This window comes from Salvelinus namaycush, chromosome 1 (genome assembly GCF_016432855.1).
Source record: "Salvelinus namaycush isolate Seneca chromosome 1, SaNama_1.0, whole genome shotgun sequence".
Lineage (NCBI taxonomy): Eukaryota > Metazoa > Chordata > Actinopteri > Salmoniformes > Salmonidae > Salvelinus > Salvelinus namaycush.
The window spans coordinates 78,875,501-78,895,922 of record NC_052307.1 but is presented as its reverse complement, the minus strand read 5'-3'; the positions used below and the strand labels follow the sequence as shown (position 1 = coordinate 78,895,922).

Genomic DNA, 20,422 nt, shown 5'->3' with positions numbered 1-20,422 from the left:
CAGTGATTCCTATAGCTAGTGGTGGTGGGGGGGGAACAGTGATTCATATAGCTAGTGGTGGTGGGGGGGGAACAGTGATTCATATAGCTAGTGGTGGTGGGGGGGAACAGTGATTCCTATAGCTAGTGGTGGTGGGGGGGGAACAGTGATTCATATAGCTAGTGGTGGTGGTGGGGGGGGACAGTGATTCATATAGCTAGTGGTGGTTGGGGGGGGGGGGGGGGACAGTGATTCATATAGCTAGTGATGGTGGGGGGAACAGTGATTAATATAGCTAGTGGTGGTGGGCGGGGAACAGTGATTAATATAGCTAGTGGTGGTGGGGGGGCAGTGATTCATATATATATATATAGTGGTGGGGGGGGGGGGGACAGTGATTCATATAGCTAGTGGTGGTGGGGGGAACAGTGATTCATATAGCTAGTGGTGGTGGGGGGAACAGTGATTCATATAGCTAGTGGTGGTGGTGGGGGGACAGTGATTCCTATAGCTAGTGGTGGTGGTGGGGAACAGTGATTCATATAGCTAGGGGGGGGGGGGGGGGGCAGTGATTCATATAGCTAGTGGTGGTGGGGAACAGTGATTCATATAGCTAGTGGTGGTGGGGAACAGTGATTCATATAGCTAGTGGTGGGGGGGGGGACAGTGATTCATATAGCTAGTGGTGGTGGGGGGAACAGTGATTCAATAGCTAGTGGTGGTGGGGGGGAACAGTGATTCATATAGCTAGTGGTGGTGGGGGGGGAACGGTGATTCATATAGCTAGTGGTGGTGAGGGGGAACAGTGATTCCTATAGCTAGTGGTGGTGGGGGGGCAGTGATTCATATATATATATAGTGGTGGGGGGGGAAACAGTGATTCATATAGCTAGTGGTGGTGGGGGGGCAGTGATTCATATAGCTAGTGGTGGGGGGGGGAACAGTGATTCATATAGCTAGTGGTGGTGGGGGGGAACAGTGATTCATATAGCTAGTGGTGGTGGGGGGAACAGTGATTCATATAGCTAGTGGTGGTGGTGGGGGGAACAGTAATTCATATAGCTAGTGGTGGTGGTGGGGGGGACAGTGATTCATATAGCTAGTGGTGGTGGGGGTGGGGGGGAACAGTGATTCATATAGCTAGTGGTGGTGGGGGGAACAGTGATTCATATAGCTGGTGGTGGTGGGGGGAACAGTGATTCAATAGCTAGTGGTGGTGGGGGGGAACAGTGATTCATATAGCTAGTGGTGGTGGGGGGGGAACAGTGATTCATATAGCTAGTGGTGGTGGGGGGGGAACAGTGATTCATATAGCTAGTGGTGGTGGGGGGGAACAGTGATTCCTATAGCTAGTGGTGGTGGGGGGGAACAGTGATTCATATATATAGTGGTGGGGGGGGGGAACAGTGATTCATATAGCTAGTGGTGGTGGGGGGGCAGTGATTCATATAGCTAGTGGTGGTGGGGGGGAACAGTGATTCATATAGCTAGTGGTGGTGGTGGGGGGAACAGTGATTCATATAGCTAGTGGTGGTGGTGGGGGGAACAGTGATTCATATAGCTAGTGGTGGTGGTGGGGGGAACAGTGATTCATATAGCTAGTGGTGGTGGTGGGGGGAATAGTGATTCATATAGCTAGTGGTGGTGGTGGGGGGGACAGTGATTCATATAGCTAGTGGTGGTGGTGGGGAACAGTGATTCATATAGCTAGTGGTGGTGGGGGGGAACAGTGATTCATATAGCTAGTGGTGGTGGGGGGGAACAGTGATTCATATAGCTAGTGGTGGTGGGGGGGAACAGTGATTCATATAGCTAGTGGTGGTGGGGGGGAACAGTGATTCATATAGCTAGTGGTGGGGGGGGGGAACAGTGATTCATATATATATAGTGGTGGGGGGGGGGGACAGTGATTCATATAGCTAGTGGTGGTGGGGGTGGGGGGGAACAGTGATTCATAAAGCTAGTGGTGGTGGGGGGAACAGTGATTCATATAGCTGGGGGGGGGGAGGGGACAGTGATTCATATAGCTGGTGGGGGGGAACAGTGATTCATATAGCTAGTGGTGGTGGGGGGAACAGTGATTCATATAGCTAGTGGTGGTGGTGGTGGGGAACAGTGATTCATATAGCTGGTGGTGAGGTAGCAGTGATTCATATAGCTAGTGGTGGTGGGGGGGAACAGTGATTCATATAGCTAGTAGTGGTGGGGGGGGGGGGACAGTGATTCATATAGCTAGTGGTGGTGGGGGGAACAGTGATTCATATAGCTAGTGGTGGTGGGGGGAACAGTGATTCATATAGCTCGTGGTGGTGGGGGGAACAGTGATTCATATAGCTAGTGGTGGTGGTGGTGGGGAACAGTGATTCATATAGCTGGTGGTGAGGGAGCAGTGATTCATATAGCTAGTGGTGGTGGGGGGAACAGTGATTCATATAGCTAGGGGGGGGGGGGGCAGTGATTCATATAGCTAGTGGTGGTGGGGGGGGAACAGTGATTCATATAGCTAGTAGTGGTGGGGGGGGGGACAGTGATTCATATAGCTAGTGGTGGTGGGGGGGAACAGTGATTCATATAGCTAGTGGTGGTGGGGGGAACAGTGATTCATATAGCTCGTGGTGGTGGGGAACAGTGATTCATATAGCTAGTGGTGGTGTGTGTGGTGGGGGGGGACATTGATTCCTATAGTGGTGGTGTGTGTGTGAACTTGATATATTATACCATCAGACTTTATAGGCACAGTAAAGTTGATAGAAATCCAGTGTTGCCTAGAGGTTTTGCTAGCATTGCAGCCCTAATGTTGTAATTGTGCTCCGTGTTGCAGTGATGTTTGCCTATGAGCAGTGTCTGTTGGTGCTGGGTCATCACCCTGACGTGTGGTATGAGGCTGCCCAGTATCTGGACCAGTCCAGTAAACTACTGGCAGAGAAGGGGGTAAGAGAGGCCACTGATGGCACAATGTGTCCTCATTGGAACTGGGTTTCCTCCACGTTTTAAAAGATATGTTATATATTTTAGACCTTACTGTTATATGGTTTTTAAATGCCAGACTTGAACCCTTTCTTCCACTCCTCAGGACATGAACAACTCTAAGGTGTTCAGTGACGAAGCAGCTAACATCTACGAGCGCGCCATCGGTACTCTACTGAAGAAGAACATGCTGCTGTACTTTTCATTCGCTGACTACGAGGAGGTGAGCTGCACGAACACCAATCATCTGTCACGGAACACTTGCCGAAACAAAACATCAGGTCATAATATGAAGATGTCAAGGGTTGCCAAGGAAATGTAGAATTGACTGTCATCCATAAATGATTAGTGCATCTTTCACTGCAGACGTATTAATTTGTCTCATCTCGTTCCTATTAAGACTAATTAATTGGATTATTCCGGAGCAATCCTAGTGTTGAGTTAAGTTGTGGAGCGTGAACCAGTATAAATGAATGTTGAATAGAGGTCCAGGAAATGTTTGACAGGCATTTAATTGATGAATGAGCTAACCCACATCTCTCCTCTTTTCAGAGTCGATTGAAGCATGAAAAGGTCCACAGCATCTACAACCGTCTGCTGGCCATCGAGGACATCGACCCCACGCTGGTCTACATCCAGTACATGAAGTTTGGCAGGCGGGCCGAGGGCATCAAGTCAGGCCGCATCATCTTTAAGAAGGCCCGGGAGGACATGCGCACGCGTCACCACGTCTACGTGACTGCAGCACTGATGGAGTACTACTGCAGTAAGGTGGGTATACATAGTCTACGGCCACAAACACATTTTGTCTGAAATGGGACGGAGTCATCGGTTGACGGATGATGGGGAACTGAAAACAGTTGACTTGAAAATAGCGTTTGATGGACAAAAACTGACAATTAATTAATGCATATATGATTTCATCTGTGTTCCTGTGTCTCTGTGGCCTTAGCCTGACACCCGTGCCAACAGTGCAAAGAGAATATAAGGGGAAACATTCTGTCTCAATGTTTGACTGGTCTTCCGTTACCTTCCCTCACAGGACAAATCAGTGGCCTTCAAGATATTTGAACTGGGCTTGAAGAAATATGGAGACATTCCAGAGTATATACTTGCATACATCGATTACCTCTCACACCTTAATGGTAAGTGACAAGTGACGGATTCATTTATTGAGACTTGTCATACACCCTCTTGTGTAACAATAACACAACCACGGGTAGCTGCCATGGCAACAGTCATTGAGATTGTATCGTTGTTAAGCGATGGTGTTGAAGGCTACAGGGGATCCAATATCAGTGTATTTGTTCAACATGCTGATCCTATTCTCTCTATGACATGGACCAGTGACATCCTCTATCAATTACTCATATAGTCAAACTAGATAAAACCCAGGCAGAGACGGTCTATAGACGCTGCTGTGTGTTTCTTTATTTCATTGACGTGTATATACTGAACAAAAATATAAACCCAACATCCAAGATTTTACTGAGTTACAGTTAATTTTAGGAAATCAGTCAATTGAAATAAATAAATTAGGCCCTAATCTATAGATTTTACATGACTGGGAATATAGATATGCATCTGTTTGTCACAGATCCCTTAAAAACAAAAGGTGGGGCGTGGATCAGAAAACCAGTCAGTATCTGGTGTGACCACCATTTGCCTCATGCAGCGCAACAAGTCTCCTTCACATAGGGTTGATCAGGCTGTTGATTGTGGCCGGTGAACTGTTGTCCCACTCCTCTTCAATGGCTGAGCGAAGTTGCTGGATATTGATGGGAACAGGAACACGCTGTCGTACACGTCGATCCAGAGCATCCCAAACATGCTCAATGGGTGACATGTCTGGTGAATATGCAGGCCATGGAAGAACTGGGACATTTTCAGCTTCCAGGAATTGTGTACAGATCCTTGCGTCATGGGGCCGTGCATTATCATGCTGAAATATGAGGTGATGGCGGTGGATGAATGGCACGACAATGGGCCCCAGGTTTTCATCACGGTATATCTGTGCGTTCATATTGCCTTCGATAAAATGCAGTTGTGTTCGTTGTCTGTAGCTTACGACTGCCCATACTATAACCCCACCACCACCATGGGGCGCTCTGTTCACAACGTTGACATCAGCAAACCGCTCGCCCACACCATGCCATACACGTGGTCTGTGGTTGTGAGGCCTATTGGACATACTGCCAAATTCTCTAAAAAGATATTGGAGGTGACTTAACATTAAATTCTCTGGCAACAGCTCTGATGGACATTCCTGTAGTCAGCATGCTAATTTAATGCCCCCTCGACTTCAGACACCTGTGGCATTGTTGTGTGACAAAACTGTAGATTTTACAGTGGCCTGTTATTGTCCCCAGCACAAGGTGCACCTGTGTAATGATCATGCTATTTAAAACCTCCTACAGAGTCGGTCCCCCCCCCGCGGGACGGTTGAGCTAACGTAGGCTAATGTGATTAGCATGAGGTTGTAAGTAACAAGAAAATTTCCCAGAACATAGACATATCTGATATTGGCAGAAAGCTTAAATTATTTTTACTCTAACTGCGCTGTCCAATTTTCAGTAGCTATTACAGTGAAGAATACCCTGCTATGTTTGAGGAGAGTGCACATTTATGAACTTGAAAATGTATTAATAAACCAATTAGGCACATTTGGGCAGTCTTGATGCAACATTTTGAACAGAAATGCAATGGTTCATTGGATCAGTCTTAAACGTTGCACATACACTGCTGCCTCTAGGTGCCAAATTCTATATTGTGCTTAGATTTCTAAGTCATATTTTGGCCTTTCTCTTATTCACTTTCTCATATTTTGGCCTTTCTCTTATTCACTTTCTCATATTTTGGCCTTCTAACAGCATGTTTTTTTTTTTGTATTATCTTTTACCAGATCTAATGTGTGTTATTCTCCTACATTAATTTCCCATTTCCACAAACTTCAGTGTTTCCTTTCAAATGGTATCAGGAATATTCATATCCTTGATTCTGGTCCTGAGCTACAGGCAGATAGATTTGGGTATGTCATTTTAGGCAAAAATAGAAAAAAAGGGTCTGGTCCTTTATTAATCAGCTTCTTGATATGCCACACCTGTCAGGTGGATGGATTTTCTTGGCAAAGGAGAAATGCTCACTAACAGATGTAAACAAATTTGCACAAAATTTGAGATAAATAATATTTTTGTGTGTATGGAATATTTCTGGGATGAAACATGGGACCAACACTTTACATGTTCATTTTATATTTTTGGTCAGTGTAGATAGAGTGTTATGCTGTAAGTTAGGAGACAGATGCTGAGGCATTATCTGCAACATAATGGTAGATTCATGAGTTTGAAGGCCTCACCTCTTTCTCTACCGCCCTCCAGAGGACAACAACACCAGAGTTCTGTTTGAGCGTGTTCTCACCTCGGGAAGCCTGTCGCCAGAGAAGTCTGGGTATGAGGAATTATGTTCCTACAACACCCACATTAGATCTGTCTGTTATTGTTTTATTATAGAACATCCACATTAGATCTGTCTGTTATTGTGTTATTATAGAACATCCACATTAGATCTGTCTGTTATTGTGTTATTATAGAACATCCACATTAGATCTGTCTGTTATTATAGAACATCCACATTAGATCTGTCTGTTATTGTGTTATTATAGAACATCCACATTAGATCTGTCTGTTATTGTGTTATTATAGAACATCCACATTAGATCTGTCTGTTATTGTGTTATTATAGAACATCCACATTAGATCTGTCTGTTATTGTGTTATTATAGAACATCCACATTAGATCTGTCTGTTATTATAGAACATCCACATTAGATCTGTCTGTTATTATAGAACAGCCACATTAGATCTGTCTGTTGTTTTATTATAGAACAGCCACATTAGATCTGTCTGTTATTGTGTTATTATAGAACATCCACATTAGATCTGTCTGTTATTATAGAACAGCCACATTAGATCTGTCTGTTGTTTTATTATAGAACAGCCACATTAGATCTGTCTGTTATTGTGTTATTATAGAACATCCACATTAGATCTGTCTGTTAATGTTTTATTATAGAACATCCACATTAGATCTGTCTGTTATTGTTTTATTATAGAACATCCACATTAGATCTGTCTGTTATTGTTTTATTATAGAACATCCACATTAGATCTGTCTGTTATTGTGTTATTAACGGGCCTGTGTGTTTGTCAACACCTCTCCCTCAGTGAGATCTGGGCACGTTTCTTGGCCTTTGAGAGTAACATCGGGGACCTGGCCAGTATCCTGAAGGTGGAGCGCAGGCGTTTCACAGCCTTCAAGGACGAGTACGAAGGCAAGGAGACAGCCCTGCTGGTGGACAGATACAAGTTCATGGACCTGTACCCCTGCTCTGCCAGCGAGCTCAAAGCTCTCGGATACAAGGTCTGTACAACTGGTAATTTCTACAGCTACATTTACACAGGAAGATGATTCTGACTGCTATGGCCTCTTCACGACTCTTCAATAGAAACAGATCTATGGCTATGAAACAAGTGGACCATTTGTGTGTTTCTCTCTTGTTCAACTCTTCAATCATGTGGGGTAAAGGATATCTGTTTAGAATTCTATGATTTTAAACCTGTGTGTGTGCAGGACGTGTCCCGTGCCAAACTGGCGGCGTTGCTCCAGACAGAGACGGTGGTGACTCCATCAGCTCCCACGCAAAAGGACGAGGCCGACCGCAAACCAGAGTACCCCAAACCTGACACCAGCCAGATGATCCCCTACCAACCACGACACATGGCCCGTACGTACCTTACCCCTCTTCTACCCCTACCAGCTACCATACCTGTCCTGTACGTACCTTACCCCCTCCTCTACCCCTACCAACCACGACACCTGGCTAGTAGGTACCTTACCCCCTCCTCTACCCCTACCAGCTACCACACATGGCTAGTAGGTACCTTACCCCCTCCTCCTACCCTACCAGCTACCATACCTTCTAGTACGGTACCTTACCCACGACTCTACCCCTACCACCAATGCACCTGGCTAGTAAGTACCTTACCCCCTCCTCTACCCTACCAGCTACCACACCTGGCTAGTAGGTACCTTACCCCCCTCTACCCCTACCACTACCACACCTGCTAGTAGGTACCTTACACCCTCCTCTACCCCTACCACCAATGACACCTGGATAGTAGGTACCTTACCCCCTCCTCTACCCCTACCACCACGATACCTGGCTAGTAGGTACCTTACCCTCCTCTACCCCTACCACCAATACACCTGGCTAGTAGGTACCTTATCCCTCCTCTACCCCTACCACCAATGACACCTGGCTAGTAGGTACCTTATCCCCTCCTCTACCCCTACCAGCTACCACACCTGGCTAGTAGGTACCTTATCCCTCCTCTACCCCTACCCAATGACACCTGGCTAGTAGGTACCTTACCCTCCTCTACCCCTACCACTACCACACACTGGCTAGTAGGTACCTTATCCTCCTCTACCCCTACCAGCTACCACATCTGGCTAGTAGGTACCTTATCCCTCCTCTACCCCTACCACCAAAGACACCTGGCTAGTAGGTACCTTATCCCTCCTCTACCCCTACCACCAAAGACACCTGGCTAGTAGGTACCTTATCCCTCCTCTACCCCTACCACCAATGACACCTGGCTAGTAAGTACCTTCCTCTACCCCTACCAGCTACCACACCTGGCTAGTAGGTACCTTATCCCTCCTCTACCCCTACCAGCTACCAAACCTGGCTAGTAGGTACCTTGTCCCCTCCTTTACCCCTACCAGCTACCACACCTGGCTAGTAGGTACCTTACCCCCTCCTCTACCCCTACCAGCTACCACACCTGGCTAGTAGGTACCTTACCCCCTCCTCTACCCCTACCAGCTACCACACCTGGCTAGTAGGTACCTTATCCCTCCTCTACCCCTACCACCAACGACACCTGGCTAGTAGGTACCTTACCCCCTCCTCTACCCCTACCACCAACGACACCTGGCTAGTAGGTACCTTACCCCCTCCTCTACCCCTACCAGCTACCACACCTGGCTAGTAGGTACCTTACCCCCACCTCTACCCCTACCAGCTACCAAACCTGGCTAGTAGGTACCTTGTCCCCTCCTTTACCCCTACCAGCTACCACACCTGGCTAGTAGGTACCTTACCCCCTCCTCCTCCCCTACCAGCTACCACACCTGGCTAGTAGGTACCTTACCCCCTCCTCTACCCCTACCAGCTACCAAACCTGGCTAGTAGGTACCTTACCCCCTCCTCTACCCCTACCAGCTACCACACCTGTCTAGTAGGTACCTTACCCCCACCTCTACCCCTACCAGCTACCAAACCTGGCTAGTAGGTACCTTGTCCCCTCTACCCCTACCACCAACGACACCTGGCTAGTAGGTACCTTACCCCCTCCTCTATCCCTACCAGCTACCACACCTGTCTAGTAGGTACCTTACCCCCACCTCTACCCCTACCAGCTACCAAACCTGGCTAGTAGGTACCTTGTCCCCTCCTCTACCCCTACCACCAACGACACCTGGCTAGTAGGTACCTTATCCCTCCTCTACCCCTACCAACCACGACACCTGGCTAGTAGGTACCTTACCCCCTCCTCTACCCCTACCAGCTACCACACCTGGCCTGTACGTACCTTACCCCCTCCTCTACCCCTACCAACCACGACACCTGGCTAGTAGGTACCTTAACCCCTCCTCTACCCCTACCAGCTACCACACCTGGCTAGTAGGTACCTTACCCCCTCCTCTACCCCTACCAGCTACCACACCTGGCTAGTAGGTACCTTACCCCCTCCTCTACCCCTACCACCCACGACACCTGGCTAGTAGGTACCTTATCCCTCCTCTACCCCTACCACCAAAGACACCTGGCTAGTAAGTACCTTACCCCCTCCTCTACCCCTACCACCAACGACACCTGGCTAGTAGGTACCTTACCCCTCCTCTACCCCTACCACCAACGACACCTGGCTAGTAGGTACCTTACCCCTCCTCTACCCCTACCAGCTACCACACCTGGATAGTAGGTACCTTACCCCCTCCTCTACCCCTACCACCAACGACACCTGGCTAGTAGGTACCTTACCTCCTCCTCTACCCCTACCAACCACGACACCTGGCTAGTAGGTACCTTACCCCCTCCTCTACCCCTACCACCAACGACACCTGGCTAGTAGGTACCTTACCCCTCTACCCCTACCAGCTACCACACCTGGCTAGTAGGTACCTTATCCCTCCTCTACCCCTACCACCAATGACACCTGGCTAGTAAGTACCTTACCCCCTCCTCTACCCCTACCAGCTACCACACCTGGCTAGTAGGTACCTTACCCCTCCTCTACCCCTACCAGCTACCACACCTGGCTAGTAGGTACCTTACCCCCTCCTCTACCCCTACCAGCTACCACACCTGTCTAGTAGGTACCTTACCCCCTCCTCTACCCCTACCACCAATGACACCTGGCTAGTAGGTACCTTACCCCCTCCTCTACCCCTACCACCAATGACACCTGGATAGTAGGTACCTTACCCCCTCCTCTACCCCTACCACCAACGACACCTGGCTAGTAGGTACCTTACCCCTCCTCTACCCCTACCACCAATGACACCTGGCTAGTAGGTACCTTATCCCTCCTCTACCCCTACCACCAATGACACCTGGCTAGTAGGTACCTTATCCCTCCTCTACCCCTACCAGCTACCACACCTGGCTAGTAGGTACCTTATCCCTCCTCTACCCCTACCACCAATGACACCTGGCTAGTAGGTACCTTACCCCTCCTCTACCCCTACCAGCTACCACACCTGGCTAGTAGGTACCTTATCCCTCCTCTACCCCTACCAGCTACCACACCTGGCTAGTAGGTACCTTATCCCTCCTCTACCCCTACCACCAAAGACACCTGGCTAGTAGGTACCTTATCCCTCCTCTACCCCTACCACCAAAGACACCTGGCTAGTAGGTACCTTATCCCTCCTCTACCCCTACCACCAATGACACCTGGCTAGTAAGTACCTTCCTCTACCCCTACCAGCTACCACACCTGGCAAGTAGGTACCTTATCCCTCCTCTACCCCTACCACCAAAGACACCTGGCTAGTAGGTACCTTATCCCTCCTCTACCCCTACCACCAATGACACCTGGCTAGTAGGTACCTTACCCCCTCCTCTACCCCTACCACCAATGACACCTGGCTAGTAGGTACCTTATCCCTCCTCTACCCCTACCACCAATGACACCTGGCTAGTAGGTACCTTATCCCTCCTCTACCCCTACCAGCTACCACACCTGGCTAGTAGGTACCTTATCCCTCCTCTACCCCTACCACCAATGACACCTGGCTAGTAGGTACCTTACCCCTCCTCTACCCCTACCAGCTACCACACCTGGCTAGTAGGTACCTTATCCCTCCTCTACCCCTACCAGCTACCACACCTGGCTAGTAGGTACCTTATCCCTCCTCTACCCCTACCACCAAAGACACCTGGCTAGTAGGTACCTTATCCCTCCTCTACCCCTACCACCAAAGACACCTGGCTAGTAGGTACCTTATCCCTCCTCTACCCCTACCACCAATGACACCTGGCTAGTAAGTACCTTCCTCTACCCCTACCAGCTACCACACCTGGCAAGTAGGTACCTTATCCCTCCTCTACCCCTACCACCAAAGACACCTGGCTAGTAGGTACCTTATCCCTCCTCTACCCCTACCACCAATGACACCTGGCTAGTAAGTACCTTCCTCTACCCCTACCAGCTACCACACCTGGCAAGTAGGTACCTTATCCCTCCTCTACCCCTACCAGCTACCACACCTGGCAAGTAGGTACCTTATCCCTCCTCTACCCCTACCACCAATGACACCTGGCTAGTAGGTACCTTACCCCCTCCTCTACCCCTACCACCAAAGACACCTGGCTAGTAGGTACCTTACCTACGACGCTCCAGCCTTTGGGAATCTCGCTCCACACTCCAGTCAAATTGGGCACACTCCACTCCAGCTCCTCTCACATGCTCTGGTCTCGCCCCACAGCTCCAGGACTGCACCCTGTTCCAGGGGGGGTGTTCCCGGTCCCCCCGGCCGCAGTCATCCTGATGAAGCTACTGCCTCCACCCACCTGCTTCGTGGTCAGTACCAACACCGCACCACTCACTGTTGGTGACATCACAGTACCAACACCCCACCGCTCACTGTTGGTGACATCACAGTACCAACACCCCACCACTCACTGTTGGTGACATCACAGTACCAACACCCCACCACTCACTGTTGGTGACATCACAGTACCAACACCCCACCACTCACTGTTGGTGACATCACAGTACCAACACCCCACCACTCACTGTTGGTGACATCACAGTACCAACACCCCACCACTCACTGTTGGTGACATCACAGTACCAACACCCCACCACTCACTGTTGGTGACATCACAGTACCAACACCCCACCACTCACTGTTGGTGACATCACAGTACCAACACCCCACCACTCACTGTTGGTGACATCACAGTACCAACACCCCACCACTCACTGTTGGTGACATCACAGTACCAACACCCCACCACTCACTGTTGGTGGCATCACAGTACCAACACCCCACCACTCACTGTTGGTGACATCACAGTACCAACACCCCACCACTCACTGTTGGTGACATCACAGTACCAACACCCCACCACTCACTGTTGGTGACATCACAGTACCAACACCCCACCACTCACTGTTGGTGACATCACAGTACCAACACCCCACCACTCACTGTTGGTGACATTACAGTGCTAACAGCCCACCGCTCACTGTTGGTGACATCACAGTACCAACACCCCACCGCTCACTGTTGGTGGCATCACAGTACCAACACCCCACCGCTCACTGTTGGTGACATCACAGTACCAACACCCCACCACTCACTGTTGGTGGCATCACAGTGCCAACACCCCACCACTCACTGTTGGTGGCATCAGTGACATCACAGTACCAACACCCCACCGCTCACTGTTGGTGACATCACAGTGACATCACAGTACCAACACCCCACCGCTCACTGTTGGTGACATCACAGTACCAACACCCCACCGCTCACTGTTGGTGACATCACAGTACCAACACCCCACCTCTCACTGTTGGTGACATCACAGTACCAACACCCCACCACTCACTGTTGGTGACATCACAGTACCAACACCCCACCACTCACTGTTGGTGACATCACAGTACCAACACCCCACCACTCACTGTTGGTGACATCACAGTACCAACACCCCACCACTCACTGTTGGTGACATCACAGTACCAACACCCCACCACTCACTGTTGGTGACATCACAGTACCAACACCCCACCACTCACTGTTGGTGACATCACAGTACCAACACCCCACCACTTGCACATCACAGTACCAACACCCCACCACTCACTGTTGGTGACATCACAGTACCAACACCCCACCACTCACTGTTGGTGACATCACAGTACCAACACCCCACCGCTCACTGTTGGTGGCATCACAGTGACATCACAGTACCAACACCCCACCACTCACTGTTGGTGACATCACAGTACCAACACCCCACCACTCACTGTTGGTGACATCACAGTACCAACACCCCACCACTCACTGTTGGTGACATCACAGTACCAACACCCCACCACTCACTGTTGGTGACATCACAGTACCAACACCCCACCACTCACTGTTGGTGACATCACAGTACCAACACCCCACCACTCACTGTTGGTGACATCACAGTACCAACACCCCACCTCTCACTGTTGGTGACATCACAGTACCAACACCCCACCTCTCACTGTTGGTGACATCACAGTACCAACACCCCACCACTCACTGTTGGTGACATCACAGTACCAACACCCCACCTCTCACTGTTGGTGACATCACAGTACCAACACCCCACCACTCACTGTTGGTGACATCACAGTACCAACACCCCACCACTCACTGTTGGTGACATCACAGTACCAACACCCCACCACTCACTGTTGGTGACATCACAGTACCAACACCCCTCCTCTCACTGTTGGTGACATCACAGTACCAACACCCCACCACTCACTGTTGGTGACATCACAGTGACATCACAGTACCAACACCCCACCACTCACTGTTGGTGGCATCACAGTGACATCACAGTACCAACACCCCACCACTCACTGTTGGTGACATCACAGTACCAACACCCCTCCTCTCACTGTTGGTGACATCACAGTACCAACACCCCACCTCTCACTGTTGGTGACATCACAGTACCAACACCCCACCACTCACTGTTGGTGACATCACAGTACCACCACCCCACCACTCACTGTTGGTGACATCACAGTACCAACACCCCACCACTCACTGTTGGTGACATCACAGTACCAACACCCCACCACTCACTGTTGGTGACATCACAGTACCAACACCCAACCACTCACTGTTGGTGACATCACAGTACCAACACCCCACCACTCACTGTTGGTGACATCACAGTACCAACACCCCACCACTCACTGTTGGTGACATCACAGTACCAACACCCCACCACTCACTGTTGGTGACATCACAGTACCAACACCCCACCACTCACTGTTGGTGACATCACAGTACCAACACCCCACCACTCACTGTTGGTGACATCACAGTACCAACAGCCCACCACTCACTGTTGGTGACATCACAGTACCAACACCCCACCGCTCACTGTTGGTGACATCACAGTACCAACACCCCACCTCTCACTGTTGGTGACATCACAGTACCAACACCCCACCGCTCACTGTTGGTGACATCACAGTACCAACACCCCACTGCTCACTGTTGGTGGCATCACAGTACCAACACCCCACCGCTCACTGTTGGTGGCATCACAGTGACATCACAGTACCAACACCCCACCACTCACTGTTGGTGACATCACAGTACCAACACCCCACCACTCACTGTTGGTGACATCACAGTACCAACACCCCACCACTCACTGTTGGTGACATCACAGTACCAACACCCCACTGCTCACTGTTGGTGACATCACAGTACCAACACCCCACTGCTCACTGTTGGTGACATCACAGTACCAACACCCCACCACTCACTGTTGGTGACATCACAGTACCAACACCCCACTGCTCACTGTTGGTGACATCACAGTACCAACACCCCACCACTCACTGTTGGTGACATCACAGTACCAACACCCCACCACTCACTGTTGGTGACATCACAGTACCAACAGCCCACCACTCACTGTTGGTGACATCACAGTACCACCACCCCACCACTCACTGTTGGTGACATCACAGTACCACCACCCCACCACTCACTGTTGGTGACATCACAGTACCACCACCCCACCACTCACTGTTGGTGACATCACAGTACCACCACCCCACCACTCACTGTTGGTGGCATCACAGTACCAACACCCCACCGCTCACTGTTGGTGGCATCACAGTGACATCACAGTACCAACACCCCACCACTCACTGTTGGTGACATCACAGTGCCAACACCCCACCGCTCACTGTTGGTGACATCACAGTACCAACACCCCACTGCTCACTGTTGCTGGCATCACAGTGCCAACACTTTACTGCTCACTGTTGGTGACATCACAGTACCAACACCCCACCGCTCACTGTTGGTGACATCACAGTACCAACACCCCACCACTCACTGTTGGTGACATCACAGTACCAACACCCCACCGCTCACTGTTGGTGACATCACAGTGCCAACACCCCACCGCTCACTGTTGGTGACATCACAGTGCCAACACCCCACCACTCACTGTTGGTGGCATCACAGTGACATCACAGTACCAACACCCCACCACTCACTGTTGGTGGCATCACAGTGACATCACAGTACCAACACCCCACCGCTCACTGTTGGTGACATCACAGTGCCAACACCCCACCGCTCACTGTTGGTGACATCACAGTGCCAACACCCCACCACTCACTGTTGGTGGCATCACAGTGACATCACAGTACCAACACCCCACCACTCACTGTTGGTGACATCACAGTGCCAACACCCCACCGCTCACTGTTGGTGACATCACAGTGCCAACACCCCACCGCTCACTGTTGGTGACATCACAGTACCAACACCCCACCACTCACTGTTGGTGACATCACAGTACCAACACCCCACCACTCACTGTTGGTGACATCACAGTACCAACACCCCACCGCTCACTGTTGGTGACATCACAGTACCAACACCCCACCGCTCACTGTTGGTGACATCACAGTACCAACACCCCACCACTCACTGTTGGTGACATCACAGTACCAACACCCCACCACTCACTGTTGGTGACATCACAGTACCAACACCCCACCGCTCACTGTTGGTGACATCACAGTACCAACACCCCACCTCTCACTGTTGGTGACATCACAGTACCAACACCCCACCACTCACTGTTGGTGACATCACAGTACCAACACCCCACCACTCACTGTTGGTGACATCACAGTACCAACACCCCACCACTCACTGTTGGTGGCATCACAGTGCCAACACCCCACCACTCACTGTTGGTGACATCACAGTACCAACACCCCACCACTCACTGTTGGTGACATCACAGTACCAACACCCCACCACTCACTGTTGGTGGCATCACAGTGACATCACAGTACCAACACCCCACCACTCACTGTTGGTGACATCACAGTACCAACACCCCACCGCTCACTGTTGGTGGCATCACAGTGCCAACACCCCACCGCTCACTGTTGGTGACATCACAGTGCCAACACCCCACCACTCACTGTTGGTGACATCACAGTGCCAACACCCCACCACTCACTGTTGGTGACATCACAGTGCCAACACCCCACCACTCACTGTTGGTGACATCACAGTGCCAACACCCCACCACTCACTGTTGGTGACATCACAGTGCCAACACCCCACCACTCACTGTTGGTGACATCACAGTACCAACACCCCACCACTCACTGTTGGTGACATCACAGTACCAACACCCCACCACTCACTGTTGGTGACATCACAGTACCAACACCCCACCACTCACTGTTGGTGACATCACAGTACCAACACCCCACCACTCACTGTTGGTGACATCACAGTACCAACACCCCACCACTCACTGTTGGTGACATCACAGTACCAACACCCCACCACTCACTGTTGGTGACATCACAGTACCAACACCCCACCACTCACTGTTGGTGACATCACAGTACCAACACCCCACCACTTGCATATCACAGTACCAACACCCCACCACTCACTGTTGGTGACATCACAGTACCAACACCCCACCACTCACTGTTGGTGACATCACAGTACCAACACCCCACCACTCACTGTTGGTGGCATCACAGTGCCAACACCTCACCACTCACTGTTGGTGACATCACAGTACCAACACCCCACCACTCACTGTTGGTGGCATCACAGTGACATCACAGTACCAACACCCCACCACTCACTGTTGGTGACATCACAGTACCAACACCCCACCACTCACTGTTGGTGGCATCACAGTGACATCACAGTACCAACACCCCACCACTCACTGTTGGTGACATCACAGTACCAACACCCCACCACTCACTGTTGGTGGCATCACAGTGACATCACAGTACCAACACCCCACCACTCACTGTTGGTGACATCACAGTACCAACACCCCACCACTCACTGTTGGTGACATCACAGTGCCAACAGTTGATGACTTCATGTGATTGTTGTCCTGATGTTGTGGTGTTTCTACAGGGGCCCTTTGTGCAGGTGGATGAACTGATGGAGAGCTTCAGGAGATGTACACTACCAGAGAGTAAGTAGCTTTGAAACTGTCAGATTTCACCAAGCTTTCCTTTAGATTTTCCTTTGCCTGAATAGCACACATAATGTTGATATCTCTCTCCCTCCCTCCCTCTCAGCTGTAGATGCAGCAGTAGAGTTGATAACGGGCAGGCAGCCTGATGCCGGCGGAGAAGGGAACGGCTCCATGGAGAACCATGCCATGACCAAGTCACTGAAGAGACCCAACGCAGACTCTGATGAAGAGGAGGACAAGGGCGCTGTGGCCCCACCCGTTCACGACATCTACCGCGCTCGCCAGCAGAAGAGGATTCGGTGAACACACACTCACTCAGACACACGCACACTTGGGATGGACTCTGTACAGGAATGTAACCCATTACGTCAAACCTTTTAGGGCAAACAGACTGGTCTGAAGTTTGTCTGGAAGATCCTTTATATCCAACCGTTGTTGGTTCCTCTACACACACCTGTGTTTGTTTTTTTGTTCTTGGTGTTTTTTTAACAGTTTTATTTTTTAAAGCTGGGTGACTAATACTGTACAAAGTTTTTAATTCAACCCTTAATTTGACACTCAGCTGTTTGGCCTTGTGAATCTCTGGTGATGGACAAATGGAATCGACCTGTTTTTCTAGTCAAATTGAGAGAACACATTTCCTTCCAATAAAAAGGGGAGAAAAGAACCCAAACAAAACTGGCTCCTGTCTTGTGTGTTACTGAAATGATCACTTCTGTTCTCTTAGATTATTTTAATATTATTTCAAGGTCAATCGTGTTTGAGGGGTAAAAGTCTACAGCATATAACTTTGGCTGTGCACATTTAATAGTCACCACTAGGGTTCAGCATGGTGCTGTCTAGACCAGAGACTTCCAGCTGTGTGTATCAGTGCATCAGCAGTGGAGCCTGATACAACCAGTCTCCATCTATCTAATCATATTCCCTGCCTTGATGATGGGACCTGCTCAGTACCAGACCATCACAAGAACTCCTGTTAGTGCTGAGATAGGTCTGCCTCTGGTCACCTCCACCAGCCTGTTATTAACTAAGTAACTATGACTGATCTACGTACGGGTGCAAATAATTGCAATCAATATATATATTTACGCTCAGTGTGTCGTCGTGATCTCTGTTGAAAAGTTTGTCCACCCTCTCTCTGTCGTGGTTAGAATGGATAGTTCAGAGTGACATTCATTCATGTCGTTATAGCATAGATGTTACGGCGGTTGTCGGTCTTCGCGTTCAATGATATCGCATTCCTATCTGCAGACTAGTAATTAATATCAAAGACTTGTTCTTATTCTGTCGGTATCGATAGTCTAAGAGTTTAACCACGTGGTATGGTTAAAAGATTCAGCCATCTACTCAAACCTTAGCTTATACTCAGGTTTATGGTCTGGTCTGGTGATAGAGGTAAGTTGGTCTGGTGATAGAAAACCCGGATGGGGGTTTTATTCGGAAGAGCAGAAAAGGGCCTGTCCCAGGACGCCCGACCGTAACTGTGCTCATGGGCGGTCCTCTGATTTAGTTAAACTCCAAAGGGAATTGGAGTTTCCGTCATTAAACAGTCCAAATCACATTACACAATTTCACAAACAGTATCATCCTCACTCATTCATCTTATACAACAATTAGATGTAAGCCTCATATCTGAGGCTATTGTATAAACAGCGTTATGGTAATGTTGCCGTATTGTGTCTCATGAGTTTCACAAAATTGTACCAAACGGACTAGTTCGTAGCTGGATTCTTCGCCGATCTTTTATACCTTCTCCAGAACCTAAATGTTGTTCGGACCTCAAGTTCTGTGAGGTGGAAGAAATTCCTTTGTTCTCTCTATGAAAACCCACTCTCTCTCTCTATACTGTGGCCACCAGGAGATAATCTCCTCCAGGAATTTACGACCTGAGGTCGCAGCAGCCTGAGTGTAGGAGACAGAGAGAGGGGGATGTGCTCGCTGTACCAAAAGAGGGCAACGTCATGACAACACAATAGCTTCCACTATGGCTGATAATCAACTGAGAATGAGTTGTTTGGCAGCTCATTTACCCTGGGCTCTATTAAACCTATTCACAGTGACAAAGTCCTCTGAAGGAGAGATATCCATAACAGATCACAACACTAACGATGTGCCCTCCACACCATAATGTCATATCATCTGGCCCTTTACCAGACACCTAGCCCCAAGTCAATCAGCCCTTTACCAAACACCTAGCCCCAAGTCAATCAACCCTTTACCAGACACCTAGCCCCAAGTCAATCAGCCCTTTACCAGACACCTAGCCCCAAGTCAATCAACCCTTTACCAGACACCTAGCCCCAAGTCAATCAGCCCTTTACCAGACACCTAGCCCCAAGTCAATCAGCCCTTTACCAAACACCTAGCCCCAAGTCAATCAACCCTTTACCAGACACCTAGCCCCAAGTCAATCAGCCCTTTACCAGACACCTAGCCCCAAGTCAATCAGCCCTTTACCAAACACCTAGCCCCAAGTCAATCAGCCCTTTACCAGACACCTAGCCCCAAGTCAATCAGCCCTTTACCAGACACCTAGCCCCAAGTCCATCGACCCTTTACCAGACACCTAGCCCCAAGTCAATCAGCCCTTTACCAGACACCTAGCCCCAAGTCCATCGACCCTTTACC

The 20,422-nt window shown here is 49.8% G+C and overlaps 1 protein-coding gene across 1 annotated transcript in view; it reads left to right on the top strand.

The window, feature by feature from the left end:
• The window catches only part of cstf3 (cleavage stimulation factor, 3' pre-RNA, subunit 3), a 30,151-nt gene extending 11,676 nt beyond the window's left edge, over nucleotides 1–18,475 (top strand). The window contains exons 11-20 of the mRNA XM_038995846.1: nucleotides 2,801–2,910; nucleotides 3,053–3,169; nucleotides 3,499–3,717; nucleotides 3,989–4,091; nucleotides 6,324–6,393; nucleotides 7,170–7,365; nucleotides 7,576–7,729; nucleotides 12,004–12,098; nucleotides 17,731–17,791; nucleotides 17,898–18,475. Coding sequence (XP_038851774.1) covers nucleotides 2,801–2,910; nucleotides 3,053–3,169; nucleotides 3,499–3,717; nucleotides 3,989–4,091; nucleotides 6,324–6,393; nucleotides 7,170–7,365; nucleotides 7,576–7,729; nucleotides 12,004–12,098; nucleotides 17,731–17,791; nucleotides 17,898–18,097 — 1,325 coding nt within the window. The 3' untranslated portion in view covers nucleotides 18,098–18,475. The remainder of the gene's footprint in view (nucleotides 1–2,800; nucleotides 2,911–3,052; nucleotides 3,170–3,498; nucleotides 3,718–3,988; nucleotides 4,092–6,323; nucleotides 6,394–7,169; nucleotides 7,366–7,575; nucleotides 7,730–12,003; nucleotides 12,099–17,730; nucleotides 17,792–17,897) is intronic.
• The last annotated feature ends 1,947 nt before the right edge of the window (nucleotides 18,476–20,422 follow it).